Raw genomic sequence first — 20,047 nt, 5'->3', positions numbered from 1 at the left:
CTGAGCTGCAGTTCCTGCATCTGTAAAATGGGCATAACAAGAAGCCCTGCCTGGGAGGTGGTGAGTAATGGGGTGGAATTGGCGCTTAGTGACCTGCAGAGGGCAGTCCCCGAGGCAGGGCCGGCCTGGATGGAGGGCTGTACCACTGAGGGTGGGGGGAGGAGAGACAGATGGGGAAGAAGTCTCCGCCCCGGGCCTGCTCTCCTGGACACTAGCCCCTCTCGCCATCTCCCTCCTCCCAGGACCCGGCGGCCCGGAGCGCCTGGGCTCGTGCTCGCGCTTGCCCGCTGCCGGGCCGGATGCCAGGGCTGGCAGGGCTCCGCGCAGGCGGGCAGGGCGTGCAGGAAGCGCCGCGCGCGCCGGGGCCTCTGGGAGCAAGCGGGAGACTCTGGCGGCGACCGGCTTCCGGGCCTGGGCAGCGGCGGTAAAGGTCTAAGTAGCAGGGGCGGGGCGGTGCTGGGCTAGGGCCACTAGGAGCTGGCGGCTGGGGACGCGTGGGACGCAGCCGGTGCTCTGAGAGGTGGGCATTCGGGCAGGCTTTACTCTTGGGCTCTGAAACCAACTAGAACTAGGAAAGCTGGGACCCAGTTTAAGAGGAGGAGCTCTGGACCTGTGCGAGCACAGACCCCGTACCTTTCCTGCTGTGCCCTCTCCTTTTCTCACTGCCCTGGAGACCAGCGGTGATCTTCCGACAATTGGCCTCCCTACCCCCATCCCCACCGCCGGTCCCATCTTGAGTCAGAGGCCCTGCAACTGATTTTATCCCACTGAGCTAGTTTCCCCAAGCTTTTCCAGCCTTCCAGGGCCGTCTCTTAATCCTTCTATCCACCCCCACCCCACCCCACCCCCGACCCCGACCCCGGGACTCCTGGTCTGAGCCCCAGGCTGCGCCTCCACTGGTTGGCCCTGCTGGCAATAGGGCCCAATGCACCCAATTCTCCCTAAGTGTGCTCTGCCCTTAAGGAGTCACATCTCAGTGGTGACCAGGTGCCAGATAGCTGTATGCTTCATTTAAGGGAGCTCAGAGGGATCAGGAAAGACTTCCCAGGAGAGAGGACCTTTGAGCAGGTTCTGAAAAGATTGGGTAGGATTCTGACAGGGGAGAAAGGTCATTCCAAGCTGATGAAAGAGTACGAACAAAGTTAGGAAAGTGGGAGCAAGAATTCAGTAAGCCTGGCGGGTGAGGTACGGGTCAGCGGGAATCTCAGGAAAATAGCTGGTGTGGGCCAGGTGTTTGGACGCTACATAACCTAGGATTTTAGGGAGGTGACTGGTGGCTGGGATCAGGGATGGGAATGGAATGAGACTGAAGGCAGAGGCCGGTAAGGTGGAGGAGGGTCTAAGGTAGCACAGAGTGGTAGGGATTATGCAATAGGAACAGGCTGGCAAAGTACTGGGATGAGGAACCGGTAGGGCTGTTTCCACCGTGTGAAGGAGGGGGAAGGATTTGAAGACAAAGAGGTCAGATTTCAAGTAGAAATCACGTGATTGGGAAGATTTGCAATAAAGTCACTGGAAGGGGAGGAGGGATGCTGAGTTCACTTATGCGAGCGTGCGGCTTGAAGCATTGGCAGGCTGTCCATATGGAGATATCAAATAGGAAGTCATTCATTCATTTATCTGTTATTTATGCCAGCCTCAAAGGCAGGTTACATAAAAGTCACAGAGAAGATAAAATGATCAAACCATTAAAACTCAGCTAAAAGGACCTGATAGCTAGGGAAAAACTTCAGAGGAGAGTGGATGATTGTTACTGGAAAATGTTGGCTCAGAAAAGCCACTGAAAATGAACACAGGACTGATAGGAGCTTGCTGGCAGCCAAGCAAAAAAAAAGGACACCTAAATAAAACAGTTCACTAGGCTGGAATTCAGGAGAAAGGCGACTGTGAAGCCTCAGGGGAGAACCAGTGGGTGGTAGGATCACTCAGGTGGGGAATGTAGAGGAGAGAGGTTTGAAAGCCAGGCCAGGGCTTTGGCGCTGCTGGCATTTAAGGAAAGGCTGATGTTCTCCTGAGGAGGAAGGGCCTCCCTTGGCCTGCATGAGAGGTGGAGTGGGAAAGTGGGGGTGTGTGGGGTCCATTCACACCATTCTTCCTGCAGCGGAACAGGATAGAAGGTGGTGTGCTCAGTCCCCCAGGCCCTGACCTTCTCTCCTGCCATGAGGTGGGGCTGCCATTTGCCCAGGGCCTCCTGGGGCCCTGGTCTGGGAAGAGTACTCCAGCCAGCAGGTGAGCAGGAAGCAGGGGTTTCTGTTGCCACTTCTCCCTTTCCAGAGTCCAGATGGCACCTCCGAGAGAGAAGGGATCCAGACACCAGGCATGCTAGTCCCAGCTCTGTGATTTACTACCTGTTGGCCTTGGGCAAGTTACCGTACCTCCCTGAGCTTCCTTTTTCCCATCCTAAACTAAGGGAGTCAGACTAGATGATCTTTGAGTGTCCCTGTAGCTACATAAGTCCAGGAACACTTGTCTGATTTCATTTTGCATTCCACGAATATATATTGAGTGCCTGCTATGTACCAGACCCCATGCTAAGTTCAAAGTAGGTACTTGTGAACCAGAACAGATGTGATCCCTGCTCTCTTGGAGGAATGGGGGTGAGTGTGAGAATGAATGTTAATCAAATAATTACATAATGAAATATAAAATTTCATAATAACTGCTACAAAGGGGCAGTACATGATGCTATGAGAGCAAATGATGGGGATTTGATGTAGATGTGGGGTCTGTGTATTGTTGAGCTAATGTGGGTGAATTTTGGATGCTGTTTCTTCCTTCTGCTTTCTCTCTGTAGATGAACGTATCCCCTTCCTGATCCACTGGAGTTGGCCCCTTAAAGGGGAGCGCCCCCTTGGGCCCCCTAGGTGAGGCCTCAGTGTCATACCTTAGGACACATCTGGGCACAGCAGAGTAGCCTGGGAAGGGTCAGGACTTGGAGAGAGCTTGATCTCCTGGGGAGAGTTGGTCTTCCGGGGCTGGAGAGGGTACAGACTCAGCTACCAGGCCTAAGGGGAAGTTAGCTTATATCATCCATAGTACAAGTCACAGTGGTCAGCCAGAGGGAGGACCGGTGGGAAGTGGGTGGAGTCTGGCAGTGGTCAGTCTGAGTTGCAGGCAGGCAGTCAGCAGTGGGGGGCTGGAGGGGTAGGGGCAAGACCTCAGGCCCTGGGAAGGGTATGAGAGTCAGATGAGGCTCTGGACTTGGGTGTCCAGAGTCAGGCCTGGATCTCAGGAAGCCAGAAGTTCATCAGTCCAGGCAGGTCTGGACTCTGAGCCTGTGCAGAGCCTGAGCCCAATAGCCAAGCCCCAGCTCATCCCTTTTCCTTGCTCACAGGGCCTTTATACGCCATCACGGAAGCTCAGCGGGCAGTGGTCCCCCATCAGGGAGGCACGGACAGTTGTTCCAGGACATCGCTGCAGCTGGTAAAGGGACTGGCTCCTCAGTCAGCCTGAAGAGAGGGGCTACTGGGCTCCCAGTGCGGGGGTGGGTTCGGGGAGCGTGCGGAAGAAAGGCTTGGAGAGAGAAACAAGCAGGAAGGAGGTATAGAGGACCATTACAATCAGCCATCAGTGGACCCACTCTCCCTGGCCCCATTATCCATCTGTCCATGTATCCCTTCCTGCAACATTCATGCAGTGCACACTTACGATGTACAAAGCGCTGGGAGGGATATAACATCCGTACCTTCAACACACTGCCTCTAGCTGTCAGGTGAAGATCACACACAGATAATCATACAGCCAGTCAGCCCAGACTCACCCTCACTCGTTCCATGGCTTCCCACTTTCTGTCACAGGGGTCCAAACTTTCTGGACAGTCTGAGGGAGTCCTGTGTGTCCAGCACCATTCTGGGTCCTGGCGTCTCCTGGTGTTGTGTCTTGACTCCGCAGCCTGACTCTCCCACCTCCTTAAGCTCCTGCATTTCTCAGCCCCTCTCCCTGACACATTCCCTTTGCCTTCCCATCCAGAAGCTATCCAGCGGCACCGCCAGAACCTGGCCGAGTGGTTCAGCCGGCTGCCCAGGGAAGAGCGCCAGTTCGGCCCAACCTTTGCACTAGACACGGTCCATGTAGACCCTGTGATCCGCGAGAGCACCCCTGATGAGCTGCTTCACCCACTGGCTGAGCTGGCCCTGGAGCATCAGCCACCCTCTGCTGGGCTCCCCCCACTGGCCCTGTCTCAGCTCTTTGACCCAGATGCCTGTGGGCGCCGCGTGCAGACGGTGGTGCTCTACGGGACAGTGGGCACAGGCAAGAGCACGCTGGTGCGCAAGATGGTCCTGGACTGGTGTTACGGGCGGCTGCCAGCCTTCAAGCTGCTGATCCCCTTCTCCTGTGAGGACCTGTCATCCCTGGGCCCTGCGCCGGCCTCCTTGTTCCAGCTTGTGGCCCAGCGCTACACACCCCTGAAGGAGATTCTGCCTCTGATGGCCGCTGCCGGTTCCTGCCTGCTCTTTGTGCTCCACGGCTTGGAGCACCTCAACCTTGATTTCCGGTTGGCGGGCACGGGGCTTTGCAGTGATCCGGAGGAGTTGGAGGCGCCAGCTGCCATCATCGTCAACCTGCTACGCAAATACATGTTGCCCGAGGTGAGTGCGCCCTGCTCTGCCTCCACTGTCCCCAATTTGCCCCCTCAGGATTTTCGTGTCCTGAGTCCGCATGTTTAATGGGTAGGAACGTAGGCTCTGGGTTCGTTCAAATCCTGCCCCTCCACTTCCAAGCCGTGGGACTGAGCAAGTCAGTAACTTCTCCAGGCTTCTGTTTCCTTCTCTCCTTGAGTTGTACTGAACGAATGAGATACTGCATATGAAGTGCTTAGCACAGTGCCCTGGATCATAGTGGGTGCTCAGTAAGTGTGAGTTATAATTACTGCGGTCGTCATTATCTTCATCCTTGAACACTCAGTCTTCAAGGACTCCCTGGCAAGTGAGGCAATCAGGACACCAGGGTCTTTTTTTTTTTTAATATAAATTTGTTTATCTTATTTATTTTTGGCTGCGTTGGGTCTTCGTTGCTGTGCACGGGTTTCTCTAGTTGGCTGTGAGCGGGGGCTACTCTTCGTCGCTGTGCGCAGGCTTCTCATTGCGGTGGCTTCTCTTGTTGCGGAGCAAGGGCTCTAGGTGCGCGGGCTTCAGTAGTTGTGGCACGCGGGCTCAGTAGTTGTGGCTCGCAGGCTCTAGAGCGCAGGCTCAGTAGTCGTGACTCACGGGCTTACTTGCTCCACAGCATGTGGGATCTTCCCGGACCAGGGATCGAGCCCATGTCCCCTGCATTGGCAGGCAGATTCTTAACCACTGCGCCACCAGGGAAGCCCACGAGGGTCTTTCTTAACTTTCAACCATGCTCTTCCCAGGCCAGCATTCTGGTGACCACCCGGCCCTCTGCCATCGGCCGCATCCCCAGCAAGTATGTGGGCCGCTATGGCGAGATCTGTGGCTTCTCTGATACCAACCTACAGAAGCTCTACTTCCAGCTCCGCCTCAACCAGCCAGACTGTGGGCACGGAGCTGGCGGGGTCTCAGCCACGCCGGCTCAGCGTGACCACCTGGTGCAGATGCTCTCCCGGAACCTGGAGGGGCACCACCAGATCACCGCTGCCTGCTTCCTGCCCTCCTATTGCTGGCTTGTCTGTGCCACCCTGCACTTCTTGCACGCTCCCACACCACCTGGCCAGACCCTCACGAGCATCTACACCAGCTTCCTGCACCTAAACTTCAGTGGGGAGATGCTGGACAGCACTGACCCCTCCAAGTTGTCCCTGATGGCCTATGCAGCCCGAACCATGGGCAAGTTGGCCTACGAGGGGGTGTCCTCCCGCAAGACGTACTTCTCTGAAGAGGATGTCCGTGGCTGCCTGGAAGCTGGCATCCAGACGGAAGAGGAGTTTCAGCTGCTGCATGTGTTCCGCCGGGATGCCCTGAGGTTTTTTCTGGCCCCGTGCGTGGAGCCAGGGCACCTGGGTACCTTCGTGTTCACTGTGCCCGCCATGCAGGAATACCTGGCTGCCCTCTACATCGTGCTGGGTTTGCGGAAGACGACTCTGCAGCGCGTGGGCAAGGAAGTGGCCGAGCTCGTGGGCCGTGTCGGGGAGGACGTCAGCCTGGTCCTGGGCATCATGGCCAAGCTGCTGCCCCTGCGGGCCCTGCCCCTGCTCTTCAACCTGCTCAAGGTAACAGCCCTAGGATCCCAGGCTGCCGGCCCCCATCCTCCTCGTTCACCCTTGCTCCTCCCCAGAAGGAAACTGCTTCTTCCTGCATGACTGTGAATCCTCTTCTTGGCTCTGTTTCAGATTGGGGCAATCTGGCTTTTAGTGGGAATGGGGCATAAGGAAGGGGGAGAGAGAAGCCACAGGCTGGGGAAGGCTTGGAGGAGAATCTAAGGGTGCAGGGACTTTCATAACAATCCCATAACTCTAATGATAGGTTTTTGTTTGTTTTTGTTTGTTTTCGGTTTTTGCCTCTCTCCTCCTAGTCTTTGTTGCTGGGCGGCAGGGGTCACTACTGTCCAGGGTCTGTCCTGTGCTTTGCAGGTCCAGAAACCCAATTGTGTCTGTTCCTCAGAGGTGATTTGACTCTGGGAGTGATGTCTCATCCTAACTTAATCACCAGAGACAGGTTTATAAAGCAGATGCCATTTTATTCATTTATACCAGGAGGATAAATGGCATTGGTAATTGGCTTAGGACGGTCCGTCCTGGGTGCAGGTCTGCTCCAGAAACGAAATTACAGACCTGAGGACTGTGCTGTGAGCAGGGCGGATGTACTAAGTTTTTGATGGGAAGAAGTAGCCACTCTTGGCTGATGTCTGCCGGGTGCCTTGTAAATGAAATATAATTATGATCCCTTTTTTAAAAAAAATTTATTTATTTATTTATTTATTTTGGGCTGCATTGGGTCTTTGTAGCTGCGCATGGGCTTTTCTCTAGTTGCGGTGAGGGGGGGTTACTCTTTGTCGTGATGCTTGGGCTGCTTGTTGCGCTGGCTTCTCTTGTTGCGGACCACGGGCTCTAGGTACACGGGCTTCAGTAGTTGTGGCACGTGGGCTCAGTAGTTGTGGCTCTTGGGCTCTAGAGCACAGGCTCAGTAGTTGTGGCGCATGGGCTTAGTTGCTCCGCGGCATGTGGGATCTTCCCGGACCAGGGCTCGAACCCATGTCTCCTGTGTCGGCAGGCGGATTCTTAACCACTGCGCCACCAGGGAAGCCCCTATGATCCCTTTTATAGATGAGGAAAGTAACTTGACCAAGGTCACTCAGACAGTAAGGAGAATAACTGGGATCTGAGTGCAGGTTTGTGGTTCTGAATCCTGTGCTCTTTCCGCCAAACTTTATTGATGTACTATGGATATTTCTAGGAAGCTGTAGCGCCTTGCTAGGTAACCCTGGTCCGCTCTAGAAATGTTTCAGTAATCAGTCTTGGGGAAGCAGAGCCCTGGTGAGCTGACAACATTTTAACAAGTTTTCCTTTTTATAGGTAGCAAAGCCTCAGGGTTAAAAACAGGGATTCTGTAACGCAGCTACCTGGTTCACATCCAGGCTCTGCCACTTACTAGCTGTGTGACCTTGTACAAGTTACTTAACCTCTCTGTGCCCCAAGGTCCTTATCTGTTAAATGAATAATAATAGATAATAATAGAATCTATATCATTGGCCCAATATGAGGATTAAATGTCTTCATCTGCAGGACATGGCACATAGTAAGCGCTATTTAATTGTTTGTTAAACACAAAAACAGTCTCAGGCAGCCCATCCCTTCTTACACCATTGCCTCAGGCAGGGAGGTAATGGCCATTGCTGAGGCCACCCACCCCTTTGAGGATGTGCTTGCCTCATCTGGATTGCAGTGAGATGCTGTGGTCTCCTGACAGGATTCAGAAAGCCACTCAGTTACTTAAGGGGGCACCACACCCCCAAGCCCTCTCGGAGGAAGGGTTGCCTAGCAGAGGATGGGTCCCATCTGTTTCTTCATGAGCCTATTGATTCATTTTCCCAGAGTGACAGTTTTTGTGTCTTGTCTCCAGATGCTTGTTGGGGGAGGGGCACTATAACCTCCATGGTGGGAACCTCGCCCGTAAAAAGTGGAGAAAACACATGAGAGCAGGTGCCACAGAACAACCTGGTGGCTCTTGCCAGAGGAATGGACCTCTCCTTTCCTTTCAGAACCATTGCAAGGATGGCAGCCGATGTCGCCAACCTCCCAAACATTCAGTCCTTCAACAAATATTCGAGTGCCTGCTGTGTGCCAGGCAATGTGTTAGATTCGGAGGAAAAAGCAACAGAACCCCAGGTTTCTGCTTTTTCTGATCATACAGTCTCAACATAACCATGTGTTTAAAAATTCTGGGAAGTGCCTGGAAAGCAAAGCTCCAGGTGCTATGGAAGTATGTAAGCGGGGAGGGGGGTCCTGGTTTTGGGGGGATAAGTAAAGCCTCTCTGCAGGAAGCGCTTTTCATCTGATCCCTGGAGGATTAGCCAGAAGAACTGGGTGTGGGGGGGAACACTCCAGGAAGAGGGCACAGCTTTGAAGGAGGAACAATCTTGGCACTGTCAAAAAACAAAAAACAAAAAAGAGAGAGAGAGAGAAGCTGAGAGGACAGGAGCAGAGCGAGCGAGGGTGAGAGGCTGTCACGAAGGCGCCGTGGTTGACAGGGGCCTGTCAATGAAAAATTGATCAATAGTCCATCTGTTGCCAGAAGGGGGACCCCCTTCCAGGGCCTGAGAGCGAGCTCTTTTTTTTTTTTTTAAATAAATAAATAAATTTATTTATTTATTTTGGCTGCATTGGGTCTTTGTTGCTGCGCGCGGGCTTTCTCTAGTTGCAGTGAGCGGGGGCTACTCTTCGTTTCGGTGCAGTGGGCTTCTCATTGCGGTGGCTTCTCTTGTTGCAGAGCACGGGCTCTAGGTGCGCGGGCTTCAGTAATTGTGGCACATGGGCTCAGTAGTTGTGGCACGCGGGCTCATTAGTTGTGGTGCGCCGGCTTAGTTGCTCTGCAGCATGTGGGATCTTCCCGGACCAGGGCTCGAACCTGTGTCCCCTGCGTTGGCAGGCGGATTTTTAACCACTGCGCCACCAGGGAAGTCCCTGAGAGCGGGCGCTTGTCTAACACTCAGAAATCAATTGTCTGAGGAGACACACGTACTGACAAAGCAAAAGACTTTATTGGGGGGCTTCCCTGGTGGCGCAGTGGTTGAGGGTCCGCCTGCCGATGCAGGGGACACGGGTTCGTGCCCTGGTCCGGGAAGATCCCACATGCCGCGGAGCGGCTGGGCCCGTGAGCCATGGCCGCTGAGCCTGCGCTCCGCAACGGGAGAGGCCACAGCAGTGAGAGGCCCGCGTACCACAAAAAAAAAAAAAGAAAAAAAAAAAAGACTTTATTGGGAAGGGCCACCCAGGCAGAGAGCAGTGGTGTTAGGGAACCCAGGAGAACTGCACTGACATGTGGCTTGTAGTCTCAGGTTTTATGGTAATGGGATTAGTTTCTGGGTTATCTCTGGCCAATCATCTTGCTTGGCCCCTATTTAGTCTGACTCAAGGTCCTTCCTGGTGGCACGCATGTCTCAGCCAAGATGGATTCCAGCACCAAGGATTCTGGGAGGTTGGTAGGACAATATTATGGTGCTGGCGTCTCCTCCCTCTTTTTGGCCCCTCCTGAATTCTCTAGTTTTTGACGGCAGCACCATGTTCCTTATCAGGACCTCCTGTTTTGAGACAACTCATGCAAGTGGTCCTCATCGTGCCTGGCCAAGGCGGGTGGTTTTAGTCAACGGTTCCCTAACACATCTAAGAAAGAAATGAAAATTTTAATTCAAGCCCATCTGAGGATTATAACCCAGGAGACAGTCTCTCAGAGAGTTCTGAGAACTATTCCAAAGACATAAAGAGGGAGGCCAACGTATTCAATATATGTGATTTTGGCAACGGGGGTATGTGTAATCAAACATACATCGCAGTAGAAGATTGCACCTAGTCACGAGGAACAGACATCTCAGTTAATGGTTTTAGTGCTTTTCTAAGTATGGAAAGATGCAAGGATCCGGGTTCATAAAAATTTCTCCTGAAATATCTAAGGACCAGTTCTGTCAGTTTTCCCAAAGCACAAAGTGCCTTATCCTGATCTTTGCCCTGAATTCCTTTCAAGGTTATTGTAGCCAGTGACTGCAGTGGCTAATGACTTGACTTTGTAGAATTGGGTGGTGGGCAACGTTCTTTATTTTACATTCCCTTCCCTTTCAGTCTTAGTTGCAACCAAGGTTTGGGAGGCATTTCGTGACCAATTTGTTCCACAGCACTAGGAATGCTCATTCCCAGGTCAGGCAAGGATTTCATTGATAGGTCCCTCCATGTGCTATTAGTGGACTAGACCCTATTAACAGTAGCCAAAATCCTCTGGACCCCCTGTCTTACTAGTCCGTTATGATCCAAGGAACGGTTCCCTCTTGTTTCTTCCCTTATCTAGAGTTACACTATTACAATCATTCATCTTATAGAACTATATATTTGATCAATTGTTTCAAGTCACCTAATCATCGTTAATTTTATCTGAGGCTCAGTCACACATTTGGTAATGCAAGAAACAACAACCTTATAAAATAGGCAAATGCAAGTAATATAGCTAATAGTATTAATAGGATCCTAAGTAAGTATTGAAGCTAAGATCTTCCACAAGGTGGGGCCCAGTATCTCCTCAGGTCTCTGAGCAGTCTGTTTCGCACCAATCTCTATCTTTAAGGAAAATGATGTATTGGCATCGTACATAAAGTTCACCAGAGATGTCTGCATATACAAGGCGAGTGGTGGGTCATTGTGACCCCTTACAGGATTGAGAAAGGAATGTTATCTTCTAAGGAGTTACCTGGCTGGCGCCAGAAGGAGAAAAATTGATCTTTATGATTGAGCGGGTATTTCTGCCATTGGGGAGGTCTCGTTAAATGCATAATGCAGACGCACAATTGCACACTGGAGGGGAGGGAGGAGGCCCAAATGGGCAGTGAAAAATTTTATGTTTAAATTTTTCTTGTCTTTCCTTCAAATATGAATTTTATTTCACGAGGCCAAATCGTGCAGGGTCTGAAGCAGTAGGAGCAACATCCGTCATCGCTGCTGTGATGACAATGATGATGTTGAAGATGATGATGTATTTATACCACCTAGCCCGGTTCCAAGCTGAATGCATAATATATGCTAACTCCTTCCCACCACGCTTGGGCTTGAAAATGTACGGGGTGTTTGGGAAAAAGAAAGAGTTTCCCAGTGTCTGGAGTACATGAGACGAGTGTTGAGAGGTGACTCCGGAAGGGTCCAATTGGGGCCAAATTATGCAAAGTTTTATATTCCACATGGGCAGTGGGGAGCCACGGAAGGTGCTGCAGCAGGGGGAGTAGTATGATCAGACAAATCGTGCTCGGGTTTAAGGGAGATCACCAGGCTGGAGCAGTCAGGAAGGCTGCACCTTAAGCTCAGGCCAGAAGGCTAAACAGCACGCAGTAGGCTGCAGCACCCTCTCCCTGCTTCCCTTCCAGGTGGTTCCACGTGTGTTCGGGCGTGTGGTAGGTAAGAGCCGCGAGGCAGTGGCCCAGGCCATGGTGCTGGAGATGTTCCGAGAGGAGGACTACTACAACGACGACGTCCTCGACCAGATGGGTGCCAGTATCCTGGGTGTGGAGGGCCCCCGGCGCCACCCGGACGAGCCCACAGAGGATGAGGTGTTTGAGCTTTTCCCCATGTTCATGGGCGGGCTTCTCTCCGCCCATAACCGGGTAGTGCTGGCTCAGCTCGGCTGCCCTATCAAGACCCTGGATGCCGTGGAGAATGCCCAGGCCATCAAGAAGAAGCTGGGCAAGCTGGGCCGGCAGGTGCTGCCCCCCTCGGAGCTCCTTGACCACCTCTTCTTCCACTATGAGTTCCAGAATCAGCGCTTCTCCGCCGAGGTACTCGGCTCCCTGCGCCAGCTCAGCCTGGCGGGCGTGTGCATGACACCCCTCAAGTGCACGGTGGTGGCAGCTGTACTGGGCAGTGGAAGGCATGCCCTGGACGAGGTGAACTTGGCCTCCTGCCAACTGGACCCTGCCGGGCTGCGCACGCTCAGGCCTGTCTTCCTGCGTGCCCGGAAGCTGGGGTGAGGCCCTGTCCTCGTGCACGGGTGGAAGAGAAGGTGCTTGGGAGAGCAAAGGGAGTGAGGAAGGACCAGGGGGTGGGGTGAAACCTGGTACGGGTGGAGGTGACAAGAGCCACAGAAGGGGACACAGCTGTGGACTACAAGAGGCAGGATGGTGAGGGAGGGGCCCGGTGGGTGGGCAGGCTCCGTGCCAAACTCCTTCCTTGGCTTCTCACCTGCTCTCTGCCCACCTTCTGCTCCAGCTTGCAACTCAACAGCCTGGGCCCCGAGGCCTGCAGGGACCTCCGAGACTTGCTGCTGCATGACCAGTGCCAAGTTACCACCCTGCGGTGAGTGCCCTGGGAGGGGGCTCCATCCTGCTGGCCAGCAAAGGTCAAGGGTGAGCTCCCCACCTCCCAGCATGCCTGGAACAGGCGCACCCATGCTGGAGTAATGAAGGCGGGAGTGTAGACCTTGACCTGCTCCCCACCCCACGACGTCTAGTACAAGCAGCCAGGCAGGGGGAAGGACGCCACCAGCAATAAATAGGTGCTAAGAAAGCCTCTTGCAAGGCTAAAATCAGCCTGGGGTGGGGGGTGGAATAACACCCAGGCTGGTTACCTGGTAACAACACCAGTGATTCCCTCCCAGGATTTTCCCTGTCGCCTCCCAAGGATGACCCTGACGCTGGGCACTCGATAGATGCTCCCAAAGTGTTGACTGATTTACTAGCAACCCAGACGCTGGGCTCCTGATTTTGGGTGGGAGGAAGAGGAGATGAATGAGGAGGGAGGGGGAGGGGGAGGGGGAAACAGGAAGGGAGGTCGAAGCAGGGGCTGGAAGGGGGTGAAAAAAGGAGCAAGAAGGAACATGGTAACGAGGAAGGGGAGAGGGAAGAGGGGAGTCTCAAAGGAGAATGGAAGGCGGGAGGAGGGGAGGGAGAAGCCGGCTTCCACCCCACTCTCCCTCCTCTACAGTGAGCCTCACCCCCGTTTCTCCATCCTCTTTTCCTGGGCCTGCATTTCTCCGCGTCCAGGCTGGTCTCCGCCCCAAGCGGTGCACCGTTTTGGCCCAAGTCCCAGTGCTTAGCACAGGGCATCTGCTAGGGGCCCTCATAACCTTGGGGTGCTTGTGGCCCTAGGCTGTCCAACAACCCGCTGACGGCGGCGGGCGTGGCCCTGCTGGTGGAGGGGCTGGCGGGAAACACCTCGCTGAAGCACCTGTCTCTGCTGCACACCGGCCTTGGGGACGAGGGCCTGGAGCTGCTGGCTGCCCAGCTAGACCGTAACCAGCAGCTACAGGAGCTGAATGTGGCCTACAACGGCGCTGGTGACACAGCGGCCCTGGCCTTAGCCAAGGCTGCCCGGGAGCACCCTTCCCTGGAGCTGCTGCAGTGAGTCTTGCCCTCCCCTCCCATCTCCCCACCCACCCTTGGTGATTGGCCCTTCCCCTGCCCCGACTCCCCACCGCTTCTCCTAGGGTCCTAGTGGCCCCATTTCTATTGACCCTGGTTCCACTGAATTCTAGCGTCACCCCCACCTCCCAGTGGCCACCACCCTCCATCTCTGGCTTATTGCAAACACTTACCCCGTTGCATTTCACAGCCAGGGGAACAGTTATGAGACCGCTTATTCTCTGTCCACCCACCCTCTGCCCCTTCTTCTCAGAGCTGAATGGCATCTACTCTTCTCTCTCCTGCTAGTCTCTACTTCAACGAGCTGAGCTCAGAGTGCTGCCAGGCCCTGCGGGACTTGGGGAGCACCCCTGAGGGCAGTGCCCGGGTCGTGGTGTCGCTGACAGAGGGGACAGCAGTGTCCGAGTACTGGTCAGTGATCCTGGGTGAAGTCCAGCGGAACCTCAACAGCTGGGATCGGGGCCGGGTCCGGCGCCACCTGGAGCTTCTGCTGCGGGATCTGGAAGATAACCGGGGAGCCACCCTTAATCCTTGGCGCAAAGCCCAGCTGCTTCGAGTGGAGGGCGAGGTCAGGGCCCTCCTGGAGCAGCTGGGAGGCCCTGGAGGCTGAGACAGTGGCAGCAGTGTATGTCCCCTGGCCCCAAGCCGCTTCTGTCTGTGGCCTCCTAGCTTGCACTACCGCTTCCAGAAAGATCCCTTCAGGGCTGGAGGCAAAGGAATGGGCACAGCTGTGCCAGTTGCTCTCCTGGGGCATGTCCAACCAGTGCTTCCAAGTCTGGAGTTTTCAGAGTCATGGAACATGCTTCCCCTCTCTTCTGCTAGAAGGACTGAAAGATGTGGCGTTTTGGTGGCCACATTGTCCTGTAGCACCACCACCAAGCTCCTCTTGGATTGTGCCACCAGGGGGCACACTTCTTTCGTCGGCCTTGCCATCCAGATGTGTTGGAGGGCCTCCGCGTCCTGCCTTTATGCTTTCTGGGGACACTCTGGGACACCCAGGATGCCAGCAGCCACTTTCCTCTCTCACTGGTGCTGTGTCCTCACCCTTGTTTCCCCTTCACCACAATGGTACCCAAGCTCGGTGGCCCCTAGGGGCATGGGTGCTGACTTGCTGCTGTTAAAGAGCTGTGTCTTCCAACTACTGTGGAGTCCTTTTTGCCTGTTGCTTTCAAGAAAGGGTACTGTTCTTGGTCATTCTGGTTAAACCACTGACCATTTTCTGTTGCAAATGATTCTTGGGCACTAGTTTCAGAGGCCCTGAGGGCTGCGGTGAGGGTGGCGCAAGAACAAGATGTCAGCATGAGGGTAGGCCATGTTGGGCCATAGGGCTCCTGTCACCCTTCTCATACACTTATCCCAGGCTTGGGATTACAGTGCCCAGCAATTACAGTGACCTTTCTCTGTGCAGAGGGGGAACTGGGACGGCCACAGAGTCTCCTGAGAAAGTCGGGGCTCAAGAATAGGGCAGGAGGGACATACACACTTCCCCAGAGGACAAGACTCTCCTCCCGTTAACCATTACCGACTGCTTCCAAGGCAGCGTCTTGGAGGAGGCGGGACGTGGCGGGGTAGGTGGGAGGGTCAGCTGGTTTCGATGGACCTTGTCCCTAACACTGAGCCTGGCTCGCTGATCCAACCATGGAGGCAGCTGCAGGTAAGAGGCCAGGAGAAATCCTCTGCGGGGGACTTTAGGGCAGAGGGCAGATTGGAAGGCTTTGGGACCAGGACACACTTGGTACTGGGGCCTGGAGCCCTGAGGCAAATAGACTGGAAGTCAGGAGGGGAGAGGTGAGTGGGTGGATGTGTCTGCCTTCCTGGTCCACGCCCTGTACTGATATGCTCAGATTTCTGCATATGTCAGGAGGCCTTGGCTGGGGAGGAGAAGGAAGGGGAAGGGAAGACCCTTCTGGAGCGAGTCTTGAATTGGGGGGTTCCCCGAAGTCCTTTCAGTTAATGACCATGGAAGTGGAGTCTCGGGGGGCAGAATGTGCGTCTCCTCCCCTCGCCCCTTCTTTTCCCAGCAGATCTTCAGGACACAGCTTCCTTGGCCCCGTAAGTGCCATGCTGTGAAGGACTCGGGCAAGGGGAGGAGGGATTGAAGGTGGGGAAGCTCTTCAGCTGCCATTAGCCATTAGCACCTCAAGGCGAGCCTGGGACCCAAGTCCGGATGTCAGTTTCCTCCTACCTGCTTGACTTGCTTCCTTGCAGGAAGTTTGAGTTTAACCCCAAACTGGGCATTGATAATCCTGTGCTCTCCCTGGCTGAAGACCACGAGCCCTCTGGTAACCCCCCCACCACTTGGGGCAACCGTTTCCTTTCCCCAGAGCCACCAGGGCTCCACACAGCTTCCCGTCTCCTTGGTAACCACTCACTCTGTCTCCCTCTGATAACAGCCTCCGTGGGAGTAACCACGTGGAGGTGGAAGGGGGCCAGGCATTTCCTTCTGTCCCCGCCACTCTGCCTGGGCCGTGTTCAGTCCCCCTGCCCAACACCTAGTCGGGCAGAAGCCTGTCTGGTGTTCTATCACAGGGGCAGGGTCTGCCAGACGCAAGGTGACTTGTACTTGGGTCATGTCCCCTCTCCTCCCCCTTTTCTGCCGCCCACCTCCCCTTCCAGATCTCTGGAGCCTAGAACGACCTCGCTTCTATCTGTTGAACAGAGAGGAGGGCAGGAGTTTTGGCTTCCACTTGCAGCGGCAGCGGGGCAGGGCTGGGCATGTGGTGTGCAGGGTGGAGCCAGGCACCTCTGCCCAGCGCCAGGGTCTTCGGGAAGGAGACTGGATCCTGGGGGTGAACAACCATGCCGTGGAACATGAAGATTATTCAGTGGTGAGGTTGGGCTGGGACCCCTGTGGTTACAGGAGAACATTCTATAGCACCTCAGGGAGACAGAAGCCGGTTGGTCACCTCCCTGGGTATATGGGGGCAGGACCCAAGCCTCAACCTCCCCCATCTCCCAGAATTTAGGGATGCCCAGGTCCGAATGGTTACGTGACGGCCTCCAGAGAGCTGGTTCCCATGGTGGAAAGCGTAGCTTCCAGGGAGGGGAAGCTGGCAAGAGGGGCCAGCCCAAGCCCGCTCGGTGTGCCCACCGTTCAGGTGATACGCCGCATCCGGGCCAGCGGTCCTCGGGTATTGCTGACGGTTTTGGCGCAGCACGTGCATGAGGTGGCCCGAGTTCAGCGGGGGAACGATGCCCACCTCTGTCCCACTCTCGGCCGAGGGGTCCGGCCTCGGCTGTGCCACATAGTGAAAGACGAGGGTGGCTTTGGCTTCAGTATCACCCAAGGTGAGCCTAGAGCTCGGGAGGGGTCAGGAGGGGCATCTCAGCCCTGTTCTGCGGAGGCAGCAGGCAGAAACTTTGCTGTCTGGGCTTCCAGGACATCGGGGTCCTTTCTGGTTAGTGCTGAGCACTGGAGGAGCGGCTGAGCAGGCAGGAGTGCCCCATGGGGCCCGACTGCTAGAAGTGAATGGGGTCAGCGTGGAGAAGTTCACGAGTAACCAACTCAGCAAGAAGGTGTGACTGCCTGTTTCCCATCGTCCTCACCCCTCTGGGCCTGGTCCCTGCCTGGGGAAGCAGACTCCTCCTCGACGCGCCTAATCGCCTGATCCGATCTTGTACATCTGTCACCATCCTTCCCTTTACACTCTGTGCTAGGCCCTCCCCTCCCTTCCCTAGTGCCTCATTCCTGGGCCTGGGAAGAGGGGCTGTGAGGAGGTGCCTGCCTCTGCCCTCCCTACCCAGGTGGTTGAGGCTGATGCCCTGCTGGGTCCCCACAGCTTTGGCAGAGTGGCAAGCAGGTGACCCTGCTAGTGGCAGGGCCAGAGGTGGAGGAACAGTGTCGCCAGCTGGGAATGCCCCTGGCTGCACCCCTGGCAGAGGGCTGGGCACTGCCCACCAAGCCCCGCTGTCTGCATCTAGAGAAAGGGCCCCGGGGCTTCGGGTTCGTGCTCCGAGAGGAGAAGGGGCTTGACGGTCGGCTCGGTGAGTGGGAGCCCTGGGGGCGGGGAGGGAAGGTGGGCCTTGGGGTGGGCACACAAGTGTATATATACACCTCTCAGTGCACACAAGTGGTGGCCCTGGCTGAACCCCAACCCGGGCCTCCTCCTCCTGTGTAGCCCTGGCTCAGTCCCCAAGTGTGCATACAGTGGCCTGGGCCGGCACTGGGGGTCAGTGGGGAAGGAGCAGTGAGGATGTCTGCATCCCAGGTCAGTTCCTGTGGGAGGTGGACCCAGGACTGCCAGCGGAGAAGGCCGGGATGCAGGCTGGGGACCGGCTGGTGGCTGTGGCTGGGGAGAGCGTGGAAGGGCTGGGCCATGAAGAGACAGTGTCCAAGATCCGGGCGCAGGGCTCCTGCGTCTCGCTCATTGTCGTTGACCCCGAGGCTGACCGCTTCTTCAACATGGTGCGAGCTGAGGGGCGGGGGCTAGAGAGAGGGCAGGAAGAGAGCAGGGCTCGGGTTGGGGGAGAAGCAGCAGGGTTTGTCCTATCTTCCTCTTTTCCAGGTTCGCTTGTCCCCACTTCTCTTCTTGGAGAGCACAGAGGCTCCTGACTCTCCCCAGGATACCAGCGCAGCCTCTCTGGTTGAGACCAAGGACCCACCAGTTGAAGACACAACCGTCCCACGCGCCTTCCACCGGTGCTTCCTGTACCCTGGGCCTGGCGGTAGCTATGGCTTCCGAATCAGCTGTGTGGCCAGTGGGCCTCATCTCTTCATCTCCCAGGTGACTGATGCCCCAGGGACCTTGGATCTTTTCAATCATTTGCCTCTTGACAAGCCTTCCTCTGCTTCCCTCCCAGAGCCTCAGTACACCCAGCAGACTTTTCCGTGGTGTTCCAAGCTCTACCTCCCCCCATTCCACCAGGTGACCCTAGGAGGCTCAGCTGCCCGGGCAGGACTGCAAATGGGAGATGTGATTCTGGAGGTGAACGGGTATCCCATGGGCGGAGAGAATGACCTGGAAAGACTTCAGCAGCTGGCTGAGGCGGAGCCACCCCTGTGCCTGAAGCTGGCGGCCAGATCTCAGCAGGGCTTGGAAGGCTGGATCCCCCCAGGGTCTGGTGAGGTGAGGTGAGGAAGAGGAGACAGATGGACTGTAAGCAGCCAGAAGAGGACAGAGGGGAGCCAGAGGAGAGGGCAGAGCGGGAGGCTGCAGGGTGGGGCAGCGTGGGGCACTCAGCTTGGGACTTTAGGCCCTGGTACGTGGGGACAGAAGGACCCAGGGAAGAAGTCCCATTCCTGGGCATCCCGGTGCGGGGGTGGGGCACAGGGAAAGGGAACTCTTCTGGCCTCTGAATGACCTCTTCCCTTCTTTCTCTGCTTAGGACTGGGCTGTAGCCTCAGATCTACTGTAGCACCCCCTATGCCTGGGACAGATCTGCCCAAGCTTTCCTGTCTCCACTCTCCAGCCTGAGGTGGTGGGAGCTGAGATGCTCTCTTTAAACCAGAAGCTGCAGCTCTAGGACTCCGGATACCTCCAATCACAGGAGAGTCCTTGGCCTCCCTCCCTACCCAGGGGCCCACCTCCTGGAAGAGGGTGTGGCCAGAGGCCTCAGGTGGGCCCACAAGGGAGCCTCCCCTTTGATTCCAAAGGAAGTCATGTGGGATCTTTGGGAGCTGTGCCCCAAGGATGAAGATCCGCGTGAGATGAGTGGGATGATTTTGTGATTTATAACAAGAAATATATGTTTGGCCTTCATACCCTTTCCTGGCACAGAGCTCCTAAAATCCTTGGAATTTCCTAAGTAGTAAGAGAGCTAAAGCTGTCTTCTGTTTTTGACAATAAGCCCCTTTCAACTACACCTAGTTTTGTTAATGAGGTGACTCTTGAAAAGCACCTGAGAATGGGGCACTGGTTTCCAGGGGAACCAGTCATGTGATTAGAGGGTTGGAACTTTCAGTGCCCCACCCCCACCCCTACCCTCAACCTCCTGGGAGGGGAGAAGGGCTGGAGGTTGAGTTAATCACCAGTGTTCAATGGATTGATGGATCACGCCTACATAATGAAGCCTCCATAGAAACCCAAAAGGACAGTTTCAGAGAGCTTTCCGTGTTGCTGAACACGTGGAGGTGCTGGGAGGGTGGCGCACCTGGAGAGGGCATGCAGCTTCCATGGTCATACCTCGCCCGGTGTATCTCTTCCATCTGGCTGTTTCTGAGTTGTGTTCTTTATAATAAACTGGTAATCTACGTAAGTAAACTGTTTCCCTGAGTTCAATCACTCTAGCAAATGATTGAACCCAAGGAGGGGGTTGTGGGAACCTCTGATTGATAGCTAGTAGGTCAGAAGCACAAGTGACAACCTGGACTCGAGATTGGTATTTGAGGTCGAGGGCAGTCTGTGGGACAGAGCCCTTAACCTGCGGGATCTGATGATACCTCCAGGTAGATAGTGTTGGAATTGAGTTAAATTGTAACACAAAAGTTAAATTGTGTCTACGGAGAATTACTTGGTGTGGGAAACCTCCCTCCTCTACGTTTCACCAGAAATGAAGTCGAACTGAGAACGTTGTAGTAAAATAGAGGAGAAACAGAGAGTTT

General features: G+C 55.2%; 2 protein-coding genes across 6 annotated transcripts; both read left to right on the top strand.

Annotated features, from left to right (window-relative positions):
* Positions 1–355: 355 nt before the first annotated feature.
* NLRX1 (NLR family member X1) lies at positions 356–14,636 on the top strand. 5 transcript variants are annotated; one of them, XM_007124212.4, is made up of 10 exons: positions 356–424; positions 2,102–2,229; positions 2,795–2,864; positions 3,335–3,423; positions 3,970–4,589; positions 5,354–6,169; positions 11,518–12,113; positions 12,356–12,442; positions 13,234–13,485; positions 13,795–14,635. In XM_007124212.4, exons 2-10 carry the CDS (start codon positions 2,160–2,162, stop codon positions 14,114–14,116), a joined length of 2,922 nt encoding a protein of 973 aa, XP_007124274.2. In that variant the 5' UTR covers positions 356–424; positions 2,102–2,159; the 3' UTR covers positions 14,117–14,635. The 5 variants fall into 5 exon arrangements, with proteins under 5 accessions (XP_007124274.2, XP_028357104.1, XP_007124272.2 ...); XM_007124210.4 differs by having other exon boundaries at positions 393–520; XM_055091577.1 differs by having other exon boundaries at positions 408–424; positions 2,110–2,229.
* A 161-nt stretch (positions 14,637–14,797) lies between these two features.
* On the top strand, positions 14,798–19,689 carry NHERF4 (NHERF family PDZ scaffold protein 4). The gene is given in 10 exon segments (XM_055091578.1): positions 14,798–15,478; positions 15,481–15,558; positions 16,123–16,334; positions 16,605–16,794; positions 16,886–17,022; positions 17,286–17,490; positions 17,715–17,911; positions 18,012–18,230; positions 18,372–18,572; positions 18,832–19,689. Coding segments are annotated over 10 exon segments (1,641 nt in total). The 5' UTR covers positions 14,798–15,306; the 3' UTR covers positions 18,862–19,689.
* Positions 19,690–20,047: the final 358 nt, after the last annotated feature.

This window comes from Physeter macrocephalus, chromosome 16 (genome assembly GCF_002837175.3).
Source record: "Physeter macrocephalus isolate SW-GA chromosome 16, ASM283717v5, whole genome shotgun sequence".
Classification (NCBI taxonomy): Eukaryota; Metazoa; Chordata; class Mammalia; order Artiodactyla; family Physeteridae; genus Physeter; species Physeter macrocephalus.
This window is presented reverse-complemented; position numbering and strand designations above follow the sequence as displayed.